The sequence below is a fragment of the Monodon monoceros genome, unplaced genomic scaffold, assembly GCF_005190385.1.
Source record: "Monodon monoceros isolate NGI ecotype Baffin Bay Population unplaced genomic scaffold, NGI_Narwhal_1 Super_Scaffold_11, whole genome shotgun sequence".
Lineage (NCBI taxonomy): Eukaryota > Metazoa > Chordata > Mammalia > Artiodactyla > Monodontidae > Monodon > Monodon monoceros.
Window position 1 is genome coordinate 18,994,779 of NW_021703767.1, and position 23,904 is coordinate 19,018,682.

General features: G+C 38.7%; 1 protein-coding gene across 2 annotated transcripts in view; it reads right to left on the bottom strand.

Annotated features, from left to right (window-relative positions):
* The window catches only part of JAM2 (junctional adhesion molecule 2), a 66,442-nt gene extending 43,035 nt beyond the window's left edge, over positions 1 to 23,407 (bottom strand). The window contains exon 1 of one of the 2 annotated variants that reach the window (XR_003792363.1): positions 22,926 to 23,153. Coding sequence is in view for 1 of the 2 variants with exons in the window: in XM_029214688.1 (XP_029070521.1) it covers positions 22,926 to 23,148 (223 nt within the window). In the remaining variant the exon portion in view is untranslated. Of the gene's footprint in view, positions 1 to 22,925 lie in introns of both variants that reach the window. The other variant, XM_029214688.1, reaches the window with a different exon arrangement.
* Between the last annotated feature and the right edge of the window lie 497 nt (positions 23,408 to 23,904).

Consider the following 23,904-nt stretch of genomic DNA (forward strand, 5'->3'; position numbering starts at 1 on the left):
TATCAGGAAAGGTAAAGTCTTCACCAGCCCCTTCTGTCCTTCTATACATACTCATCCATTATCCTATCTGACACAGCACTTTTTACGAGCCCTTATGTGTTTATTTTTACAAACTGTCTCTTACATATCTGATTCTTCCATTGGGTAGGGTTGGCACATGGTGATATTAGGAACTGTACCTGTATTGTGCTTAACACACAAAAGGAGATAATTAAATGTCTGTTGTAAACAAGACTGAACATGTTTTGTCTTCAAATCGGATGTATTGTAAATTTTTTGCAGTATTTTGTATAAACTATATACCTAATATAAAGCATATTTTAAATATACTATAAACTATATATATATATACACATATATTTTTAAATTTTATTTATTTATTTATTCACTTTTGGCTGCTTTGGGTCTTCATTGCTGAGTGCAGGCTTTCTCTAGTTGCGGCGAGCAGGGGTTACTCTTCGTTGTGGTGCACAGGCTTCTCCTTCTTGTGGCTTCTCTTGTTGAGGAGCATGGGCTCTAGGCACGTGGGCTTCAGTAATTGTGGCACGTAGGCTTCAGTAGTTGTGGCTTCCAGGCTCTAGAGCGCAGGCTCAGTAGTTGTGGTGCACAGGCTTAGCTGCTCTGTGGCATGTGGGATCTTCCCAGACCAGGGCTTGAACCCATGTCCCTTGCATTGGCAAGCAGATTCTTAACCACTGTGCCACCAGGGAAGTCCCTAAACTATATATATTTTTAATCTAGCACAATACCTGACATACTAGACCAATGAATAAAACCAGCTGAATTAAAATAAAGTATTAAGCTTTAGTTATATTTTAACATTTCTTTGATTGTATTAAAGGTTTATAGCCTCTTTGTACAAAAATCTAAAATATTGACACTGCATAACTCTAAACTAGCAATACCTTCATTACATATAAAAGGAAAATACTATTTTAGCATATTTTAGTGAAATGTGCATATATGCACACATGGTTTTCCTGCAGTGCATTCTGTAGTGTCATTATTTTTAACATTTTTCTCCCATTTCACTTTTTTTTCTCATGTCAGCTAAAAATGGACCTTGGAAAGGGAAAAGTTGGTTCCCTAAAAATAGAATATATAATAAATTTCCTACCTTCAACTGCCACAAGCTGAAGAATTTAGTGCAATGATGAAATACATGTAATTTACATTTATTTATTTTAACTCATTGGTTCTCAGCACTATCAGAATCTCTTTTCATAATAAATTTTTGATGCCTCTATTATTATCCTGAAACAAAATTTATAGATAATTAACATTATATATTTATATTATATACACAGAATTTGGAAAACTAAATATAAAATTTATAACAAATATATTATATTTATAATATATAATAAATATATTTATATATTATATAAATATAATATTTATATAAACTAAATCTAAATATAATATTCCTTTAATATTAAGGAGAAATAAAAGGAAAACAATTTATAGTAACATAATATATATTTCAATTTATAAATGCTTGTACATGACTACACTAGAAGACACAGTGAAGAAGTCATATATTAATCTACACTTATTGACAATAGCCAAGATATGCAAACTACTGTCGACAGGCAAATGCATAAAGAAGCTGAATAAATATTATTCAGCCATTAAAAAAGAGTGAAATTTTGCCATTTGCAGCAACATGAATGGACCTTATGCTATGTGAAATAAGTCAGAAAGAGAAAGACAAATACCATAGACCTCTCTTATATGTAGAATAATTTTTAAAAAGAAAATTTCTTAAAAAGCTCATAAAACAGACTTCCCTGGTGGTCCAGTGGTTAAGACTCCATGCTTCCACTGCAGGGGGTGCAGGTTTGACCCCTGGTCGTAGAACTAAGATCCCGCATGCCATGGTGTGCAGCCAAAAAAACTCATAAGAAATAATAATAACATTAAATTGGATTTAAGAGAAGTAAGAAAACCAGAAGCCATTCCAAATGGTACTGAAAAATAAAGAACCGGGTTACTGTGGACATAAGAATAGAAAATTGTATATTTAGATATATATTAAGGCTGTGCAGCAACAAAAAAACTGTGTTCATAGGTAAAAAGTTTGCACTTATATGAACATGCAATGGAATCTGAGAAAGTCATGGAGGATGAAAGGTGAGGGACACAGGGAAATTATTTTGCAGCATGGCTTGGCACACAGATGTTTATCAGCCTGGTCCCTGCCCCGCAAACCACCCATCACTGTGACAATTAAATAGGTCCTACAGAGCTCCATGACACCCCCTGGGGCAGGAACACCGCTCCTGGGGGTAGTTCCCAATTGAATTCCTTGAACACACTCTGAGCTAACGGAAATTTGGAAGCTTTGCTTAATAAACTGAAAGTGTTCTCCACTTATACAGCTGATGTAACATAACCATAAATTTAACTTTTCAAGAGTGAAACTTATGATCAGTATCATGATACACTGGTGGTACCTGTCCTCACAACAAAACTGCAAATGGGGTACTGGAGAGGATACAGGATTTTTTCAAGACCTATTTTACACAGTTTGGAGGCTTTTCAATTTTGTTACTTTCTATCTTACCTCTTTCAACTTTGAATTACTCACTGCTCCAAATTGAAGCCCAATATAATTCTTCCTACTCACAATATGCTGTATTTCAAAGGATAACATTTTCAGCTAAGAAAACTTTAATTTTGATGAATTTAACTGGGATAATTGATGTCTCTTAAGTCTTCTTATCTCTCAATAACAGTATGCCTAAAACTATTTTATTCTTTTTCAGGCATGTACTATCACCCTTTTAAATGATCTTTAAGATCTCTGATCCACATCTTCAATAAAAATCTTTGAAAAGGTAAGTATATTATGAAATCATAACAGTGTTCTCCACCTTCAAAGATATAACACAGAGCTTCCCTGGTGGCGCAGTGGTTAAGAATCTGCCTGCCAATGCAGGGGACACGGGTTCGAGCCCTGGTCGGGGAAGATCCCACGTGCCGCGGAGCAACTAAGTCTGTGCGCCACAACTACTGAACCTGCGCTCTAGAGCCCATGAGCCACACCTACTGAAGCCCGCGTGCCTAGAGCCCGTGCTCTGCAACAAGAGAAGCCACCGCAATGAGAAGACCACGCTCCACAACGAAGAGTAGCCCCCCGCTCCCCGCAACTAGAGAAAGCCCGTGCGCAGCAACAAAGACCCAACACAGCCAAAAATAAATAAAAATAAATTTATTAAAAAAAAAATGATACAACACAGAGACTCATATTAATTAAGCTATAAGTGCCCGAAGCGTAATTAGAAATCCTGGACTCAACATTCTGAAAGATCTTATAATATTAACTTTTAGAAAAAAGGCTAGAAATTAGGGGGACTTTTTCCATTTCCCTTTTAAATGACCTGTGATGCTCTTAGGTTGACTAAATTCGATAATAAATCCCGGATGATATTGAATATGCTCATTTTTGGATATTTTTCCCATTTACTTAAACAAGATTTTCAGATCATGAAATATTTATTGCAGGCTTATGGGTTACCCTTCGGGTTAATATTGCTCTGAATTCAATTTGAGTTGTGAACATGGAAGGCATTTATATATGTTGAGACAACCACAGTGCAAATATACGAAATATCAAAAAGTATTTATTAACTCATTAAGATATTTAAACCATGAACCACATTCCAAACAGGATATTCAAATTATTTTCTTATTACGATAGAAACAATTAGTCATTTTTGCACTGAGCCTGCAGGGCACTGTGTGCTGATTCTAAATCTGTACATAACAAGACGGAGGGAAGCTCCCTCTCTCCCTGCCTCGTGCATCATGTTGCTGAAGTGAACACCAGGAAGGAGCATCTTCATTTCCCCCCGAATCTCCTCAGCCTTCTACCTTTCCTGATACTTTGTCATCCACAAAGGAAAAAAAATGAGATTTGGAGTCAGCAGTTCTAACTTCAAGTCCTGCCTCTAAGTACTGTATCACTAAAGACATTCTAAGCCTCTGTTTCTCATTTATGAAACCGTGATAAAAATAGTTCTAGGTACCACAAAGGGATGTTAACACGACTTAAATACCATAATTCCAGTGAAAGTATTTTTTTAATTCTAGAGTTGTATTCAAATGCTAATTTTGTTCTTTCTTTACTTTTTAATCCCTCAGGTTGCCCGCTACTTCACTCTGATCTTTCCCCTTCTTCATCCTTCTTAGCCTCCAGATAACAATTGACTTGGCAAAATTCCTCCCCTCATCCATGACACTGTTCTGTTGCTTGCCTATTATTTCCCTGGGCACTTTTTCTTCATTGTCTCTGCTCCTTTACATTCTTTTTTTTTTAACATCTTTATTGGAGTATAATTGCTTTACAATGGTGTGTTAGTTTCTGCTTTATAACAAAGTGAATCAGTTATACATATACATATGTTCCCATATCTCTTCCCTCTTGCGTCTCCCTCCCTCCCGCCCTCCCTATCCCACGCCTCTAGGTGGTCACAAAGCACCGAGCTGATCTCCCTGTGCTATGCGGCTGCTTCCCACTAGCTATCTATTTTACATTTGGTAGTGTATATATGTCCATGCCACTCTCTCACTTTGTCACAGCTTACCCTTCCCCCTCCCCATATCCTCAAGTCCATTCTCTAGTAGGTCTGTGTCTTTATTCCCGTCTTACCCCTAGGTTCCTCATGACCTTTTTTTTTTTTTTTCTTAGATTCCATATATATGTGTTAACATACGTTATTTGTTTTTCTCTTTCTGACTTACTTCACTCTGTATGACAGACTCTAGGTCCATCCACCTCACTACAAATAACTCAATTTCGTTTCCTTTTATGGCTGAGTGATATTCCATTGTATACATGTGCCACATCTTCTTTATCCATTCATCCGATGATGGACACTTAGGTTGCTTCCATGTCCTGGCTATTGTAAATAGAGCTGCAGTGAACACTGTGGTACATGACTCTTTTGAATTATGGTTTTCTCAGAGTATATGACCAGTAGTGGGATTGCTGGGTCCTATGGTAGTTCTATTTGTAGTCACTTCTCACCCTCTTTCCAATTGTCTATACAGACATTTTTAGTTGGCTATTTTGTTGCCTCCTGAACTATAGACAATAATCACTCCTTTTCCATTTAAATACTATGATTTCTATGGTTCTTCATGTTTACAATACTTAGAAGTATTGTTCTGATTTCTTTGATGTCCCCTATATTTAATCAAGCACTAAGACTTACCAATTTCTATTTTAAATGTCTTCTGGATTTAACTCTTTTTAAACAATTTTTTTGACAGCTACCACTTTAATCTTGGACTCTATTACCTAATACCTGGGCTAAAGTTACCTTTTTCCTCCTGTCTATCCTACATGTAGGGATCAAAATTATTGTTTACTTCAAATACCAATTTTCTGGCATATTGTTTCACTCATCAAAACTTCCAGCAACTTCCTGTTGCCTACTGCATCAAATAGAAACTAAACATAATATACATGAAGATATGAGCTCCATGAATACCAAGCCACTTTTGGAGCCCATGTCTTGCTTCTTTTCAAAACAAACTCTGTGTTTTAACCAATAAGAACTCTGAAAAAGGCAGTTTAGAATTAAAACATGTTCACAACTCCACACAATTTTTTTTTTTTTTTTTTGCGGTACGCGGGCCTCTCACTGTTGTGGCCTCTCCCGTTGTGGAGCACAGGCTCCGGACGCGCAGGCTCAGCGGCCATGGCTCACGGGCCCAGCCGCTCCGCGGCATGTGGGATCTTCCCAGACCGGGGCACGAACCCGTGTCCTCTGTATTGGCAGGTGGACTCTCAACCACTGCGCCACCAGGGAAGCCCAACACAACTCCACATAATTTTATCATCACAGGCTAAGTATGGTACATTTCCCCCATTAAAAAATATAAAACGTTAAATTATAAAGAACATTATCATCATTAAATCAAACCTCCTCCCTCATTTTACAAATAAGGAAAATAAGACCTGAAAAAAATTAAGCCGTTTTCTAAAGCCATATCATTACTAAGAGCAGAACTGACACAATCTTAGCTCCTTGGATCCCAAGCTCCATTTTATTTACATCATACTTTTTGTTTCTTTGTGAACAAATGTGACATTTATGGTTTAAAATATAAGGAGGTTCTTTGAACCATCCAGTAGAGACATTTCACATGGATATTTAACCTATAAATTTGATAATGTATCACTGTCAAATATACATTAGAAATATAATTCATAAAATTAATTTAAAAAGTGAAGGTGATTCTGCCCATCATCCCAGTCAGTTTGAAAATGCCCCAGAGTCACCCTGTCAGGGAAAATGTAATGGATATTCCCTCAGGTAAAAGATGGGAATCCACTGTCCTCTGGGAAGAAACATTACTATTCTACACACTCATTGGTGAGGTAACTTAGCTTTAGAAAAAAGTACCTCTGTGTCCCACTTCCAAAATTACTTGTCCTTTTTTTCCCTAATAATTAGAAAAATACATTTCTTCAGCTATTCTAGCCCATGTAATGCAAAAGACTAGTTTTGACTGTTCTCATCATTCCTCAGCAGATTTGGGTGTCTCACCGCTAAACATATAAATAGTTGAACGTGTAAAATGGTACAGGCTATAGAGATTCGACTTGTTTGTTCAAATAATTAGGACTTTAAATATAAATTCTATGAGAGGGTTGTGATGCAATCTTGCTTGCACTCTAAAACCAAGAAATAATAGAATGGAAGATGAAGTGAAACTCTTTCCTCTATTAACATCTACATTCTCTTGCTCATGAATTCATGGCGCATTGGGGGAAAGTGTTGAAAATAGCTTCTGACATAGATGACTACATTACTAGTGTGCATAAGCTGCTGACACAGGCTCTAGGTTTCTTCCAAACGCCTCTATTTCTTCCATTTTTTCCCCACAGAGTCTTCTCTAGAGAATCTTTAGAGCTTTGGAGTCTTCAGGGTTCGAGGAACTATGGGAAATTAAATCATATAAAGAACTCATTTCGGGGACATCCTTGGTGGCGCAGTGCTTAAGAATCCTCCTGCCAATGCAGGGTACACAGGTTTGATCCCTGGTCCTGGAAGATCCCACACACCACGGAGCAACTAACCCTGTGAGCCACAACTACTGAGCCCATGTGCCACAACTAGAGAAAGCCTGCTCGCAGCAACAAAGACCCAATGCAGCCATAAATAAATAAATAAATAAAATAACTCATTTGGAACTTGACATTAAGTTATTAATGACATGGGTTTGAACATTAAATATTTTAGAAAGTATGAGCAATTTTGAAAGAGTTGATAATGTCAAATGCTGGATATGCCCTTACCCTATAAGAAGGCTGCAAGTGTTCTCTTTTGTTGTTTAGAAGAGCCAGATGCTTGATAAGAAAGGCCTGATTGAGTCAGCCTCCATTAAATAAATGCAGGAGAAAAAATTTTAAATATTTAGGAATTTAATCAACTCACTTTTTACATTCATCTTTTCTTGCCATCAGTCTATGAATATGACATGCACTCATCTAATGGGTCCTTTCACATTTTAGGGAATAAAATATTAAAGTTCCTTTCAAAATAAATGAACCGAAAGATCCACACTACATCATGAAGGAAAATGGCTGTTATGCAGTGGATTTACTAACAGATTTTGCAGTGTAACCCAGAATCGTGGAGTTCCAGTTAGTGGCAGGGTGTTCATTTGTTTGTCTGAAGGCATTTTATTAGTGTGAAAGAGACAAACTAGATTTAAAAGGGGGCTATTCAAACAGAATGTGGGTTTCTTATATTGACTACCCTGGCTAAGGTGTGGAGTTTAAGAAAACAGATAATTCAGATATCTTATGTAGACTCACTTTGGTCTTTTTATTTTCTCTTTAAACCAGTAGACTCTAAGGTAGAATGTATAAGAAAACCCAGAGGGGTGAATAAAAATATTAGAATTTCTATATATTTGTCACATTCTTCTCTTTATTTGTATTTATGGGTTTAAATAGTTTTTTACTATGAAAAATTTCCAAATAGACATAAAAGTGGAGAGAACAGAACAATAACCCCCATATTTCATTATTTGGATTCAACAGTTATAAAGACTTTGCCACATTTACTTCATCTACCCCTTTTTGTTGTTGAGGAATTTTCAAGCAAATCATATATATTAAAAATTTTTTCTTTATTAAATATTTAAGTAGGTATCAACTCAAATTGAAGACATATGTCTACAACTCCATTAGAACAACTAACAAAATTTAAAATACTTCCTTGGTAAAATCTAATATCTAGCCCTAGTCCAATTTCCTTGATGTTTTATTTGAATCAGGATCCAAACCATGTCTCAACATTACATTTGCTTTGTAGGCTTTTTGTCTTGGTTTGTTCTAATCTAAAGCTAACCTGCTCTTTCCTCCCTTTTATTTTTTCCTTTCATGCCATTGACTTGTTGCAGAAACCTGGTCAGTTATTCTGTAGAAAAGCCCAGTTTCTGAGTTTGTGTGTGGCCTTGTGGGGTCATTTAATCTATGTATCTACTCTCCTTCAAACAGAAGTTAGCTTGTCTAGAGGGTTGATTCAAGGAAAGGTCACTCTTTTTTTTGAGAGATGGTCAAAAATACTACATAGGGAATGTTATATGCTTCCTATTATATCACTGAATGTTTGGTTGTGCCACTTTTAATGATGTTAAGACTAAATAGTGGTTTCAGGTGATAAAGAGACTGATCCCTCCATTGTAAAGTTTCCCATCAACATTTTTTCTGTTTTTACCCATTAATAATCATATCCTAAGCCAATTACAAGTTGCAGGATAATGATAATTAGATTCTATTTTTTTCTATTATCTTTGCACATTTATTAGCTTGAATTCTATAAAGAAGAACTTTTCCTTGTCAATTAAGGATGTGGTTACATATGCAAACATAAAGGAAAGCAGGACAAAGCCTTATTATTGACTGCCAAATATCAGAGTAAGAAGAAACTGACTTAGTTCAGATGGTGACCAAAGCGTGGTAACTGTGTCTTTTTTTTCTTTCTAATTGACTTTCTCTCTCTTTTTGGTATCTGCATAATTAATACATCAAAAAATATATTCAACATCTTTAAATCAATTGCATTCAATATTTAAAAAAATTTTTTTGATTCTCAAATTGCCTCTAATTTGGCCAAAGGGAGCCCTTTTATGTTGATTCCTGTGTCTTTTAGACACAACCTCAGTAGCTCTGAGAGTTCTAACTTGCTTTCTGGTGCAACAAAATGTCCCACACTCATATATGCCCAACTCTAAACACGGAATCAGATGCTCCTCCAAAGATCCCGAGTCACTGCTAGTGTGGAATGGTATCTAGATCACAGTCTGCTTGTGATCATTTTTATGGGGTTGTAGAATAGATTATATTATTATTCCCAACTACTCATTCCCTTCCCACTTATTATCGCATGATTTCCAGGGCATCCTGGCAGACAGAATACACTCCCCTACCCCAGTTCCAGGTCTGGCCATGTGACGCGCTTTGACCGGTGGACATCCATCATGTTAAGTGGATGCTTTCAGAGCTGTTGCATGATTTAGCTCTGCCTCCTGCCTTTGCCCTTGGCCACAAGGACTGTCTCTTCCAAATAGGGGCAGCTCTTTCAGCCTGGGGCCAGGAATGAGACATGTAAAGCAGAGATTTTGCAGCTGACCTGGAGCCACCAAAATTGAAAAGCAGCAAAAATGATGCATATAGTTGCAAACTACTGAGATTTGGGTGGGTTTTGTTACTTCATAAGAGCTGACTGATACAGGTTGTGATTTCATCTAGGCCTTTTTAGTAGACAGACACAGAAAATGTGTTGTTCTTTCTTTTTTTTTTTGTATTTTTCTTTTTCTTTCATTTTTTAAAATTTAAATATAGTTGATTTATCATGTAGTTAGTTTCAGGTATACAGCAAGGTGATTCAGTTACTGTATATATATATATATATATATACATATATATGTTTATATATATATATATTCTTTTTCAGGTTCTTGCATCTGAAAATAGCATCATGAGTTCATAGTGATTTTTCAAATCAAATATACCATTATAGAGCTTTAACTTACCTTTTTAAAAAACATTATACATGTATCTCTTTTTTCCTACAATGAAAATCTTTATCTTTCTATATCGATATAATTACTGATTTGAATTGTCCTGTAATACAAAGTAGTTTCAAAAGAACAAAACCACTATTTTAAATTACTTTAGTTTACAAAGTATTTGTAGCTTTATTCATCCCTAAAGTATATTCTACTATTCAGGGGAATATTATTTTCTAAGCTCAGACTGGAGCTTCTTTCCTCTATGTGGTTATATCACTGATTTGATATACAGTAGGTTCATCTCTTTCCAATTTTCACAGATGGATGCTTTAATGAATTTTATCTTTTAAATAAAACCTTTAAGTTTTCAAAATCAAATCTATGTAATAAGTTATTAAGAGAAATCTGTTCTATTCCTGTCTCTTCTACCCATTGTGAATAGTTTTCATTTAACTTCCCAGCATTTCTTTCTTACGAAAAATGTAGCATGTGAAGCTATACAGTTCTGTACCTTGCTTTTTTCACTTACTATATCCACACATGGAGACTGCCCTCATTCCTTTTCATGACTACATTGCACACCATTTTATTTATTCAGCCAACCCCCTACTGATGGGTATTTGATTGTTTTCAGTCTTTTTTTAATAAATAATTTTGAAATAAATAATATTATGCATGAATCATGTCCTGTTTTATACAGCTCTGGAACAGGCTCCCAGTAGTGGGGTGGATGAGTCAAAGGGTAGATATGTAATTCTTCTACACATTGCTGAATTCCACTCCAGAGCAGACACCTCATTACACTGCCCATCAAGAGTGTGTGAAGGTGCCTATTTCCATACAACCTCAGTAAAGGAACATGCAGATGAGTTACATGTTTTTGCTAATCTGGTAGGCAAGAGATGCCGTCTTTGTGAAGGTTTAATAATTTACATTTCAAGTTATGTTGAGCAGCGCTTCATACTTATCAGTTTTTTTTTTTTTTTTGGGCTGCGCAGCTTGTGGGATCTTAGTTCCCTGACCAGGGATTGAACCTGGGAGCCTTGGCAGTGAAAGCAAGGAGTCCTATCACTAGACGGCCAGTGAATTCCCAAGAGCTTCATACTTGAAGAATCATTTGAATTTTTCTTCTGGGAACTCTCTGGGGTTTGCTTGTGTGTATGTGTGTGTGTGTGTGTGTGTGTGTGTGTGTGTGTGTTGGCATGCCCATGTGCCATTTTTCTATTTTGTTCTTTATATTTTTATTCTCTTTCCATTTTTATGGGCTCTTTGTTATATCAGTGATAATACTCTTTGGTTTAGGATTAAACTACAAATATATTTTCCCAATTAGACATTTATCTTTTGATTTGTGTATAGTGTTTTATTTTTTTCATGCAGATGCTCTTTGGATATATAGTCCAATTCATAGAAGAACGTACCATGCTTTGTTCTGTTTTGTTTTGTTTGTTTTGTTTTGTTTGTGGGCAATGGTCTTATTTATTTGCTTACTTACTTACATTTAGATCTCTGATTCATTTGGACCTTATCCCTGTGTACACTATCAGGTTCAGATCCAATTTACCTTAAATCACTGCACAACTGTTGTAACAATATTTAATAAGAATTCTCAATGGTTTGAGATGCTACCATTTTATATGTGGATAAATAAACAGATAGATAGATAAATACAGACATATAGAAAGGTAGGTTTAGATAGACAGATCTCTATTTTTATACCTATCTATCCTAAATTTATAAATGAACTTGGGCCAATTTCTGGACTTTATATTCTGTTCCATCGGTCTGTCAGTCTCTTCATGTACCCGTCCCACAGTGTTTTAATTACAGAGCCTTTATCAAACTCTGTAATATAGGGCTACCACCACTTCATTTCTGCCCAAAGGTATTAGTGTTTGCATCTAGTATAATATTTATTTTATGTATATTTTATAATTAATGTAATATACTGATACAAAAATATATGTATATAATTTATAACCAAAAGCTTACATTGGGGCATATGCTCTTTAAAAAAAAAAAAAAAAAAGGAGAATATGGAATCAAAAAAAAAAGTTTGAGGGCTTCCCTGTTGGCGGAGTGGTTGAGAGTCCGCCTGCCGATGCAGGGGACCCAGGTTCATGCCCCGGTCCGGGAAGATCCCACATGCCGCGGAGTGGCTGGGCCCATGAGCCATGGCCGCTGAGCCTGCACGTCCGGAGCCTGTGCTCCGCAACGGGAGAGGCCACAACAGTGAGAGGCCCGCGTACCACAAAAAAAAAAAAAAAAAAAAATAAGAGGTAAGGGATTTTGGACTTAGACCTTCAGAGAGGACTTGCGTTTGGCAACATGGAGAACATTTGAACAAGGAGGACAACGACCGTAGAAGAGATGGAGGCTGGGAGGAGAAACATTGTATCTAGATAAAATGCCATAGAGGTTCACTCCCTTACACACACACACACACACACACACACACACACGACACAAACACAAAAGAGCCTGACTTCTTCTGGGAGCAAAAGCATTATATGGGGTAATAGTACAATGATACCATAGCTCCAATCAGTTTATGTAAAACTTTTATATATTTTATGGCAGAGCTCACTGTGTTTAGATTATTGGATTAAATAATAATAACCAGTAATTAAATTATTGGATTGAATAGATCAGTGTTTATTTACACTTGAGTCATTGTTTATTTCATATGTCCATTCTACTTTTGATTAGAATCCACTCCTATTTTACAGTGACTCTAGAGCATTTTTTTTAAACATAAACACAATTCTCTCTTTTCAAATTTAGCACTTTCCCAGTAGCTCAACGTGTTCCAATTTTATTCATGGTCATTACTTCTTTCCTCTCCTTTAAAAATAGCAGCAGCTTTCACTTGTCTGTAAATCCTAGCTGGTGCTGCTGTCTCTGTCCTCTCTGGCCCTTACTCTCTTCTCCTTTGGATTTTTTCACTGGGTCTTGGTTGGGATTTTTCTCTTTCTAGTTTTGATCACTGGTTTGGGAGTTTATTTCCCTCTGTTTTGTTATAGCACTTGGTTTCACTACTTATATTTAGTGGTTTTAACTAGAAGATCGTCCCTACTGCATCTTGGCATAGGGTTTTAAAAAGGCCTCTTCAAGATGTTATCATGAGTCCTGTTTGGTGACCCAGCTCTGGGTTGTGGCTTTAGTTACTGGTAAAAATAGATACTTTGTAGGAAAGCACAGAATATTATACACAATATGATTTGATCTGTTGGAAGGTGCAGAACATTAAGCACAGTAATTTTTATTTTTAAAGAAACTATACAGGTATGCTCATATATGCTGGAACTACATTTCCCCCCCACCATTTTTCTGGAATCACATGCAAGAAACTTAAGAGTGGGCTACTTCACTGATGAGGAAGTAGAGAAAAGGGAACCCTTATACACTATTGGTAGGAATGTAAATTGGTGCAACCACTGTGAAAAATAGCATGCGGGTTCCTCAAAAAACTAAAAACAGAGCTACCATGTGATGCAGCAATTCCATTTCAGGGCATATGTCTGAAGAAAACAAAAACACTAATTCAAAAAGATACATGCACCCCGATGTTCACAGCAGCATTATTTACAGTAGCCAAGATATAGAAGCAACCTAAGTGTCTATCAACAGATGAATGAATAAAGAAGATGTCTCATACACACACACACACACGCACACACACACACACACACAAACACAATGCAATATTACTCAGCCATAAAAAGAGAATGAAATTTGTCATTTGCAACAACATGGGTGGACTTGGAGGGTATTATGCTTAGTGAAATAAATCAGAGAAAGACAAATACTGTATAATATCACTTATATGTGGAATCTAAAAAATAAAACAAACTAGTGAATATAACAAAAAGGAAACAGACTCACAGGTATAGAGAATGAACTAGTGGTTACGAGCGGAGGGAGTGAGGGAAAGGGACAACATAGGGGTAGGAGATTAAGAGGTACAACCTACTATGCATAAGATAAACAAGCTACAAGAATATATTGTACAGCACAGGGAATATAACCAATATTGTATAATAACTATAAACGGAGTATAACCTTTAAAAATTGTGAATGTCGTATATCTGAAACTTATATAATATTGTACATCAACTATACCTCAATTAAACAATCAGATTAAAAGAGTGGGAGTGGAATGAAAATCAGGAGGACTGTAAAGGAGACAGTTCTCATTTGATAACTTTTCTGTGATGTTCGAATTCACCATATACATAAATTATGCTAGTTGAACATGTAAGTAGATGCATTTAACAGTGATCTATTTTTGTCTTTGATCACGTCCATCATAAAGTATTGAGCAAGTTTTCATAGTGTGAGAAAAGCTAAAACTGAAAACAGCAGGTGACTCTTTTCACAAGATGTGAGCCAGCAAACCGGAAACACCTTGCATAAAGGAGAGAGACCAGCTAGGCTTCTTCACTCTGTACAAATATAAAGACAAATTTGTCCCAAAATGTCCCTGTGAAGCACTTTGAAAACTAAAACAAAATAGAAAATCCAACGAAACAAATAAAATCTTGAGTCCAATGACACGAGAGAGAAAGACAAGATTCTTTAGTTAAGGACTAAAGCTCATGTCAGTTATGCTCACGAGGATGCTTGCTCAGGGCTTTTGGAGCCCAGACAGTGGAAAGCTAAGAGAGTAGCTCTTTTTCTTTTTTAAATCATTCAAGAGCACTTTATTTACTCACATAGAGTCCCCTCTTGTACGTTTCCCCACTTCCAGTTTCTAGAAGGAAATATTTGACATTTTTCTCCACAAAGTTTCTTTCCCAGTGGGCTGTTAGCAATGTCAACAACAGCAGTAGGAGATCCTTTGAAGACCTGGAGAACGCAGTTGAACAGGCATGAATGACCCGTTTACTTAGAGTAAAATGAAGTGTTTACCTCTGTTTTCAACAGTTTTAGAGAATTTCTGGGAGGAAAATTATGGTTTAATCAGTACTCGTCGAATTCTGTCCTTTAGAACATTATACAGTTCTGTGGTTGTACTTCGGGAACCGTTCAAAATTGTTTCCGAAAAATATATTTTTTAAATTATTATTTTTTTATTGAAGTATAGTTGACTTACAATGTTGTGTTAGTTTCAGGTATACAACAAAGTATATATATATATATATATATATATTATTCTTTTTCAGATTCTTTTCCATTATAGGTTATTATAAGATATTGAATATAGTTCCTTGTGCTACATGGTAGGTCCTTGTTGTTTATCTATTTTATATATAGTAGTGTGAATCTATTAATTCCAAACTCCTAATTTATCCCTCCCCGCCCTTCCTTTTTAGTAACCATAAGTTTGTTTTCTATGTCTGTAAGTCTATTTCTGTTTTGGAAATAAGTTCATTTTAGATTCCACATATAAGTGATATTATATGCTATTTATATTTCTCTGTCTGACTTACTGCATTATTTCATTCTTTTTATGGCTGAGTAATATTCCACTGTGTATATTTACCACATCTTCTTTATCTATTCATCTGTCAATGGACATTTAGGTTGCTTCCATGTCTTGGCTATTGTAAATAGAGCTTCAATGAACACTGGGGTGCCTGTTTCTTTTCAAATTAGAGTTTTTGTCTTTTCCGGATCTGTGCCCAGGAATGGGATTGCTGGATCATATGGTAAGTCTATTTTTAGTTTTTTAAGGAACCTCCAAACTGCTTCCATAGTGACTGCACCAATTTACATTCCCATCAACAGTGTAGGAGGGTTCCCTTTAAGAGAGCAGCTCCTGACCTACTTCACAGGACTAGGTCCAGGACAGTGTTCTGCTTCTCTCCTCATAAAACATAAGAACAATTCAAACTGCAGAACACTGCTGACCCACTCATTGGTTTGAAGATCCTCAGTAGGGTTCTGTGGGCCTGTCAGTAGGCATTCATTTGAGCACACACATCCTCTCTCTCTCTCTTTCTCTCTCTCTCTCTCTCTCTCTCTCTCTCTCATGCACACACTCATACCCTTAGTAATATAGAAGGCCACTCTTCTTCCCATCACAGCTAATCAAGTCACCCTCCAAAGGGTGGCAACTTGGTGAAACTCTAAAAACACTTAAAACAATACTGATGGAAGACAAACTCAGGTATTGGAAAAGAGAACAACACTGAAAGAAGAGAAATAGTAACCCAAAGAGCTACTGTTTTATGTTTATATGCTGGGAGCTGAACAGAAAGTTGGAAACACCTGCAGTATACATGATTTTTTAAAAAAATTCCTTAAAAACCAAAGAACAATTTTTCTCAAATCCCTGATTAATTAACTACATTTCAAATAATAAAACAATTTTCTGTGGGTATATGTATATGTTTAATGATATACGTTTGTGTATGTATATATTTCAGTAAACTATATAAAAGACATACTTAGGAAGTAATTGCCTGGACCACTCCAATCACTGGTCTCCCCACTTCCAACTTCCCACCTACCCATTCTGCCCATTCTCTATCCTCCATCCACTGGGTTCTCTTTTTGAAATGCAAATCTGATGGATATTCAGTGTTTAAAAGCCTTCAATGGCTTCTCCTTACTTTAGGATAAATTCAAAATCCTAACTGTGTCTCACAAAGCCCTCCACCACCTGGCTGCTGCCTCTCACCCTCCCCTACTCTCCATACTCTGGCCTTAAAGAACTTATTTTATTCCTTCACCCTCTTCCTGAACGCTCTCCCCCAGGGACATCTGTGCATGCTGTTGGCGCCATCAGAAATGGTCTCCCTCATCTTCTTTGCCTGGTTACAAGTATAATCTTTTCATAGATAGATAGAGATGTATGTGTGTGTATTTTGTAATAAAACTTAAAAAAACACATTCTAAAAAAAATTCTTTTTTTAACATTTTAAAGTTTTTAATCTAACATTTTAGTTATTTTATTTTACTTTATGGCCATGCTGCGCGGCTTGTGGAATCTTAATTCCCGACCAGGGATTGAACCAGTGCCCACTGCAGTGGAAGCGTGGAGTCCTAACCATTAGACCACCAGGGAATTCCCTAAAATAAACTCTTAAAATAATAAAAGTAAATAAAACAGGCTGTTTAAACTAGTACAGTACTTATGAAACAGCCTATTCTTTGTCTATGACTCTCAAAAATGTCAGAAATCCATTATAAGTGATAATATGAATGTTAAATTCATTGCCCCCCAATTTTAACAATAATAACAGTAACAGTTTTTTAAATGCTTTATACATGTGAACACATTTCTTTCTCCCTAAACCTCTATGAGGTAAGTACTGTTATTGGGATTGTCACCATTACAGATGGGTCAACTAACCCACACAAAAGTCAAATAACTTGTACAAAGTCACAGAGCTAGTAAGTGAGCAGAGTTCAGCATCAGAGTACGTCCTCTTTACCACTACACTATGCCATCTGAAATACAGCTCAAAAAATGCAAATCTATAACACTATGAAGTATAATTCAAAGGGAAGAGTTATGGTTGCGCCATAGGCTCTAGAATGTTCTTGGCCACAACACCGATTACACACATCCTAATTTTGGTTCCCGTGGTAGGCAAAATAACCACCTCCCCCCCCGGCAAGGTGTCCACATCCTAATTCCAGGAACCTATAAATAAGTTACCTTACATGGTCAATAGGAAATAAGGTTGTAGATGGAATTAAAGTTGCTAACCAGCTGATCTTGAGATGAGTGGATTATTCTGGATTACCCAGGTGGGCCTGATGTAATTTTAAGGGTCCTTATAAGTGGAAGAGGGAGGCAGAAGAGAGAGAACCAGAGATATGGCAGCCTGGCATCGCTGGCTTTGCATCTGGAGGAATGGGGCCATGGCTGGCCTCTAGAAGCTGGAAAACACATAGAAACAGATTCTCCCCTAGACCCTCCAGAAGGAACACTGCCCTTCCCATACCTCAATTTTAGCCCAGTGAGACCTATTTCACACTTCTGACCTCTAGAAATTTAAGATAATAAATTTGTGTGGCATTAAATTTATCGTAATTTGTTACTGTGACAATAGGAAACTAATATAGTTGGGCTTTTTTTCCCTGAGTTCTGACCTCAGTAACACCTTCCAAGAAAGTAGTGCCCAGTTTTAAGTTTTCTTTTTCTTCTTTTGCCAAAGAAAGCACTTGACCCAGATTCTGACTCACCCTCATCTTCCTCGAAACGTCAATCTGGGAGGGCTTCCCTGGTGGCGCAGTGGTTAAGAATCCGCCTGCCAGTGCAGGGGACAGGGGTTCGAGTCCTGGTCCGGGAAAATCCCACATGCCGCAGAGCAACTAAGCCTGTGCGACACAACTACTGAGCCTGCGCTCTAGAGCCCACGAGCCACAACTACTGAGCCCACGTGCCTCAACTACTGAAGCCTGCGTGCGTAGAGGCCGTGCTCCACAACAAGAGAAGCCACTGCAGTGAGAAGCCCGCGTGCCGCAACGAGGAGTAGCCCCAGCTGGCTGCAACCAGAGAAAGCCCACGCGCAGCAACGAAGACCCATCCAAAAATAAAATAAATAAATTTATTTATAAAAAACATCAATCTGGCAATACAGGTAGCCTGTAGTATCGGCTCAGCAGTGGTGTCACTACATTGTTATGGGATGTAAAGAAATGTTATTTTAAACAATGGCTTTTACAGATTTCTGCTGGTCTGACTTTAACAAACACAGTGGCTCTTGCCTCTATGGTCTAATACGTCTTCTCCACCAAAGAGGCCCACTGGAGGAAGACAGTGTGATAGAAACCATGGGCAGAGCAAATGTGTGTAAATTCACATGGGCTTCTCTCATTGAACTGCTCATGTGGAGGGGTAAATGAGTGTCCTCAGCCATAGGGAACTCACTGTTCTCTTTATGCTGATATTTTTGCTTTTGACATCTTCCTTTTTAATGTCATGTCTGTTACTGTCTTAAAATGATTATCAGGTCTACCAGCAAGCACAATTTGACCTTTGCATTCATCTTGACTATGTCAAGATGGAACCAGTTCTGTTCAGCTAGTTGATTATGGTGCTTTGCTCTTAACAATGTTGACAGAGGGCAGAATTTCCTGGCACCGGTTTCCTGGAGTGCTGTTTTGGGTCAATTCCATCATAGAGGCAGAACCTTGTAATTTTTCAGAAGATCCAAACTTCTCCCCGCCTCCACGGTCCTTGTCAGTTGATGAGAGATTACAAACTCAGGCCAAGTTGCCTGGCTTGGGTTCCAGTCTAGATCTGAGGACAAGCTGCCACCAGATGTGTATTGCCAAGAACAGCACACTGCTCTCATTCACATTCAACTCCTTTTCTGACATCTCACCTACGTAGAATAAGTTAGGGCTTCATGATTTATAATACAATCATTAACTCTATCCATACATTTCTTCCACCCACTCCACCTTATCCCCTTCCCCTTCGACAGGTGTATATTTACCCGTACTATTAACCAAGCACTTTGCTCAGCACTGGACATACAGTAGTGAGCAAACATCAAGAAATTTCTTCCCACATGGAGCTTCTATTTTAGTGGGAAAGAAAAATATAATTCAACTAAACACACAAATAAATGTCCATCTATTAACAGGTACACTGAAATCATAATTTAAGTAACAACAACAAAAAGCGATCCTCCTGACTACCAAAAAGAAACAAAGAATATTGACAGATAGAAGTAAAAGGAAAGAATGGGAATGAGCATGATATTATACATATTAGGATTGAGACAAAAGAGTGGTACAGTCGTATTTGGGATGAATATCAAGAAGATGAGTATATAATTAGAGCATAAGGAATCCACTGTCTTTTCTTGAATGAAGATGATAAAAAGAGTTAAGTGTTCAGAAAAATGAGAGTGAAGGCCAGCTATCTATGCAACAAAGTCTCTGATCTTCAAATCCCAGTGCCACCTCTTTCCAGCCTAGATAAGTGAGCCCAGACAAGTAACTTAGCTTTCCTGAGCCTTAGGGTCCCTACCTGTAAGTTGAAGATATGTTCTATCTCATGCATTTGTTGAGAACTTAAAAAGAGAAAACATACAGGAAAGTCCTAGGAACAGTGTGATACATAGGTAAGCCTTCAGTACAGTTTTTGGATCTGAATGTGAAACCTGAGTGGATAAATCAAAAATAGGACGGTGGGGTGAAACTTAGCCTCGAAGAACATTCTTGTTTTTTCAACAACACCCTAAAAGCAATGAATGTACCTAGTGCCCAGATCTTGGTTTCTAATACCATTCTCCAATCAAAGGAACCAGGGCTCCTTGGAGCAGTGGCTGATTCTGGAACTGGAACAGAAAATATACAGGATCAGCCTGGAGCATTTTGTGGGACCAGAAAGTAAGGAAGTGCTAAAAACAAACAAACAAACAAACACACATATATACACAATGATGGGGGGATGTCAAAGGGACACAGGAACCAATTTTAAGAACTCCCAATGGCCAAAGCTGACAATCTAAAATAAATAAAATAGTATTGGACTGTAATCCAAAGTGCAAAATAAATATTGATGAGCTTATACTGACATAAAAAAAAAATAGATGAATGAATGAATGAATGGAGTGGGGGGAGAGACATCTCTCAAGCAGAGAAATTCCAAGTAATTTATGGAGCTACTCCACTCTCAAGGAGGTGGAGTATAACTCTTCTTCCTTAAGTGTGGGTTGTACATAGTGATTTCCTTCCAAAAAATACAGTATGGAAAGTGGGGGGGAAGGTAACCCATGGAGATACCTGGCATACACTACCCGACCAGGTGATAAAGGTTAACATCAACAGTGATAAGTCATGGTCACAGTATGTACCCTTGATATGATGTGATGAAAATGATACTTCACCTCGGAGATCTCCCTCCAAAAAAAACCATAAACCCAGTCTAGTCATGAGAAAAATATCAGAGAAATACCAACTGAGGGACATTCTACAAAATATTTTGCCAATACGCCTCAAACCTGCCAAGGTAATAACAAAACAAGGGAAGTCTGAGAAACTGTCACAGCTAAGAGGAGCCTAAGGATACATACAGGATTACTAAATGTACTGTGGTGTCCTGGATGGGATCCTGGAGCAGAAAAGAACATCAGGGAAGAATGAAGGAAATCTGAAAAAAGTATGGACTTCAGTTAATAATAATGTATCAGTATTGGTTCCTTAATTGTGACAAATGTATCACACTAATGTAAAATATTAATAATAGGGGAAAGTGGGTGTGTTGTATATGGGAACTCTCTATACCATCTTTGTAATTTTTCTTTAAGTCTAAACTGTTATAAAATTTAAAAAAAATTTAAAAAGCAAATAAAACATTCTTGCAATACCAGACCTTTTGGCATCCCAGGAACAATACAGAAAAGATCCCTGCACACTTCCAAATTAATCCCCTGTAGGAGTCAGGGTTAGGAGGGCCAAAGTGTTAGCTTTACCCAAAGCTTGAAAAAGCGCTTATTCTGCCTATTCATCTAAGCCTGTGTTTGCCTCTGGGTTATTCTTGGCTACAGTTTCAAACTTAGGGTGTATTGTTTCTATTTTGATTACTGTGTAGGAATACCAGAGTAAAATAATTTTCTCTGTTTTTAATTAGTGATAATTCTACACTACAGTCAGTCCTTTTTATTTCAAATTTAAGACTGTCAGTGAAATACATAACTTTTCCAGTAGTTTTGTTACAATTCCTCCAGTCTGCCTCTTTGTTGCCTTTTGGCATTAGTGATTTTTTTGTCTGTGTGTTCAACATGATACCAATTGATATGTCAAAATTGCGTAATGGTTTTTATTGTGAAGCCTTGACTTCTTGGTTTGATTTCCTATAATATAGGTCAGCACATGCCCCCTTCACTGAGACAACTTGCACCTTCTTTCCCCACTCAGGGACAAAAACTCACACCACGTTGAGCTGAGCAATACTCAGGCAATGAGAGCTCGAGAGTCATTGTTTTATGCTATTAGACACGCAACCTGCAGGTTATTTTAAGTATTATATTACCAGAACTTGAATAGCAACAACAATAATGCATTCTATTAAAAATAAATAAAAGGAAAGTAAAAAGAAAAAAGAAAAAAAGGAAAAAGGAAAGAAAAAGGAAAACTTCGTTTCTTAAGTGTGCTAAAGATCTATTGTAATCTCCTCCATTTTTTTCTACAACGTTAACGCGAGAAAAACAAAATAACAGGAAACAGTCCCAGGATTTTAAATCTTATGAGCCCAGAATCCGTGAAAATCCTGTTTAGAACCATCCTGTGAAGTTGGCTTTGGGACGTCTCCTGCTACTGCATCAGAGCTTCTGTATCTTTCTAACAATCCCGTTGACGTACCCTGAGGACACAGCAGCTGGCTGGAGCGCCCAGACTAGACTCCTCTAACTGAATGTAGATGTGCAGGTGGAGAGGATACAAGTAATTCTGGCTCAGCAGCCAGGAATTCCCTCCCACCCCGCGTCCCAAAAGTGCACTGCACATTAGCGGCACAAATGGGACCCTCAAAAGCCATGACAATTCTAATAGTGGCCCCTGCTCTAGTGCTAAGAGTGTGGCTGGCGCCTGCCTCCGAGTGATGCCATCTTGGGATCTTAGCATCTTCTAAGGAGTTAGTGAGTTTTGCATTCTATTCACGTTTCCGTGTCTTTGAAAACTCAACCCAACTTTGCAAGATGAGAACCTGCTGGTGTAGACCCTTAACTTTCTCTAACTAGAACTGACAAAATCAGATGCGATTTACACTAAACTGAAGACCTCCGGCCCCCCGCCGCAGACGGCACCCCCGAATTCTGGGCTCGCTGGGTGTCAAGTCAGCTGCCCCGCGGCAGACCTTCCGTCCGGGACCCCAGAGAAAGCCCTCCGCCAGCGCCGAGCGTAGTAGGGGCTGGAGGTTTGGGGGAGCTGGTCTCAGCAGGAGTGGGTGGGAGGGTGGCGGTACCCCAGCAACTTACAGTCCAGGGCGACCACCAGGTAGCGCAGCAGCAACAGGAGGAGGCGGTGGCGGCTCCTCCTCGCCATCTTCGCGGGGTCGGGAGCTGCCGGCTCCTCGGAAGCCGAGGGTCCCGGCGGCGGGAGCGCGGAAGCGCGGGAGGCAGCCCGGGGGGGCACTGAACTTCTCGGGGCGGGAGCAGAGACACTCTTGCAGGGGAGGGGAGGGGCGGGGCCGGATGGCATGTCAGTTTCCCCCTTCCAGGGGCGTCTTCTTAACCGGCTGCCTAGAGGCGGGTCTGGCCTAACAGGGGACCTGGGGGGGGGGGGGCGGGGCGGTTCTTTTTTTTTCGGGGGGGGGGGGGGGGGGGGGGTTGGGACGGGGCGGGCCGAGGAAGCCGGACGAGGTGTCGGCTGGGTCCTAATGAGGGGGCCGGAGGAGGCGACGGGCGGAAGGGAAGCCCTGGCGGGGCGGGCGGCCCCCGCCCCCGCGCCGCCGGGATTGATCGGCTTTGTGTCTGGTCCGGCGCGGGGCTGCCAGCTGTCCCCCAGGGCGAGGAGCCCGGGCGCGGGAGGCCCTGGCCGCAGGGCTTGGGGGTGGGGCGCGGGGGAGGGGGCACTGCGCCTGCCTTGCTCCGACTCCTCTCTTCCCCTCCTTGGCACAAAACTTCTCTGGGGGTTTTCAGCCTAAGGGTGGAGATCTTTGGAAAATTTCTGGCCAACCCGCGAACCTGCGGGGTAGGCGCTCCCGGGAGATGGGGTTCGCCGGCTCCGCCTTGGAGGCGAGGGGGGAAAAAAAGCAATCAAGACTCGAGCTGGAAGGCAGGACTCAGATTTTAGCAATCGCCTTGGCCTCTTCTCGGTATAAGCTTTCTGCTTCTTTGGAGAGTTGAGGTGTGTTTTGTGTTCTTTGCTTTTCGCGTGTCAGAGTTAGAAGTTCATCTAACGGTGTGAAATATTTATCATGTTTCTTTCCAGTTATATAACTGCCGCCTGTGGCGT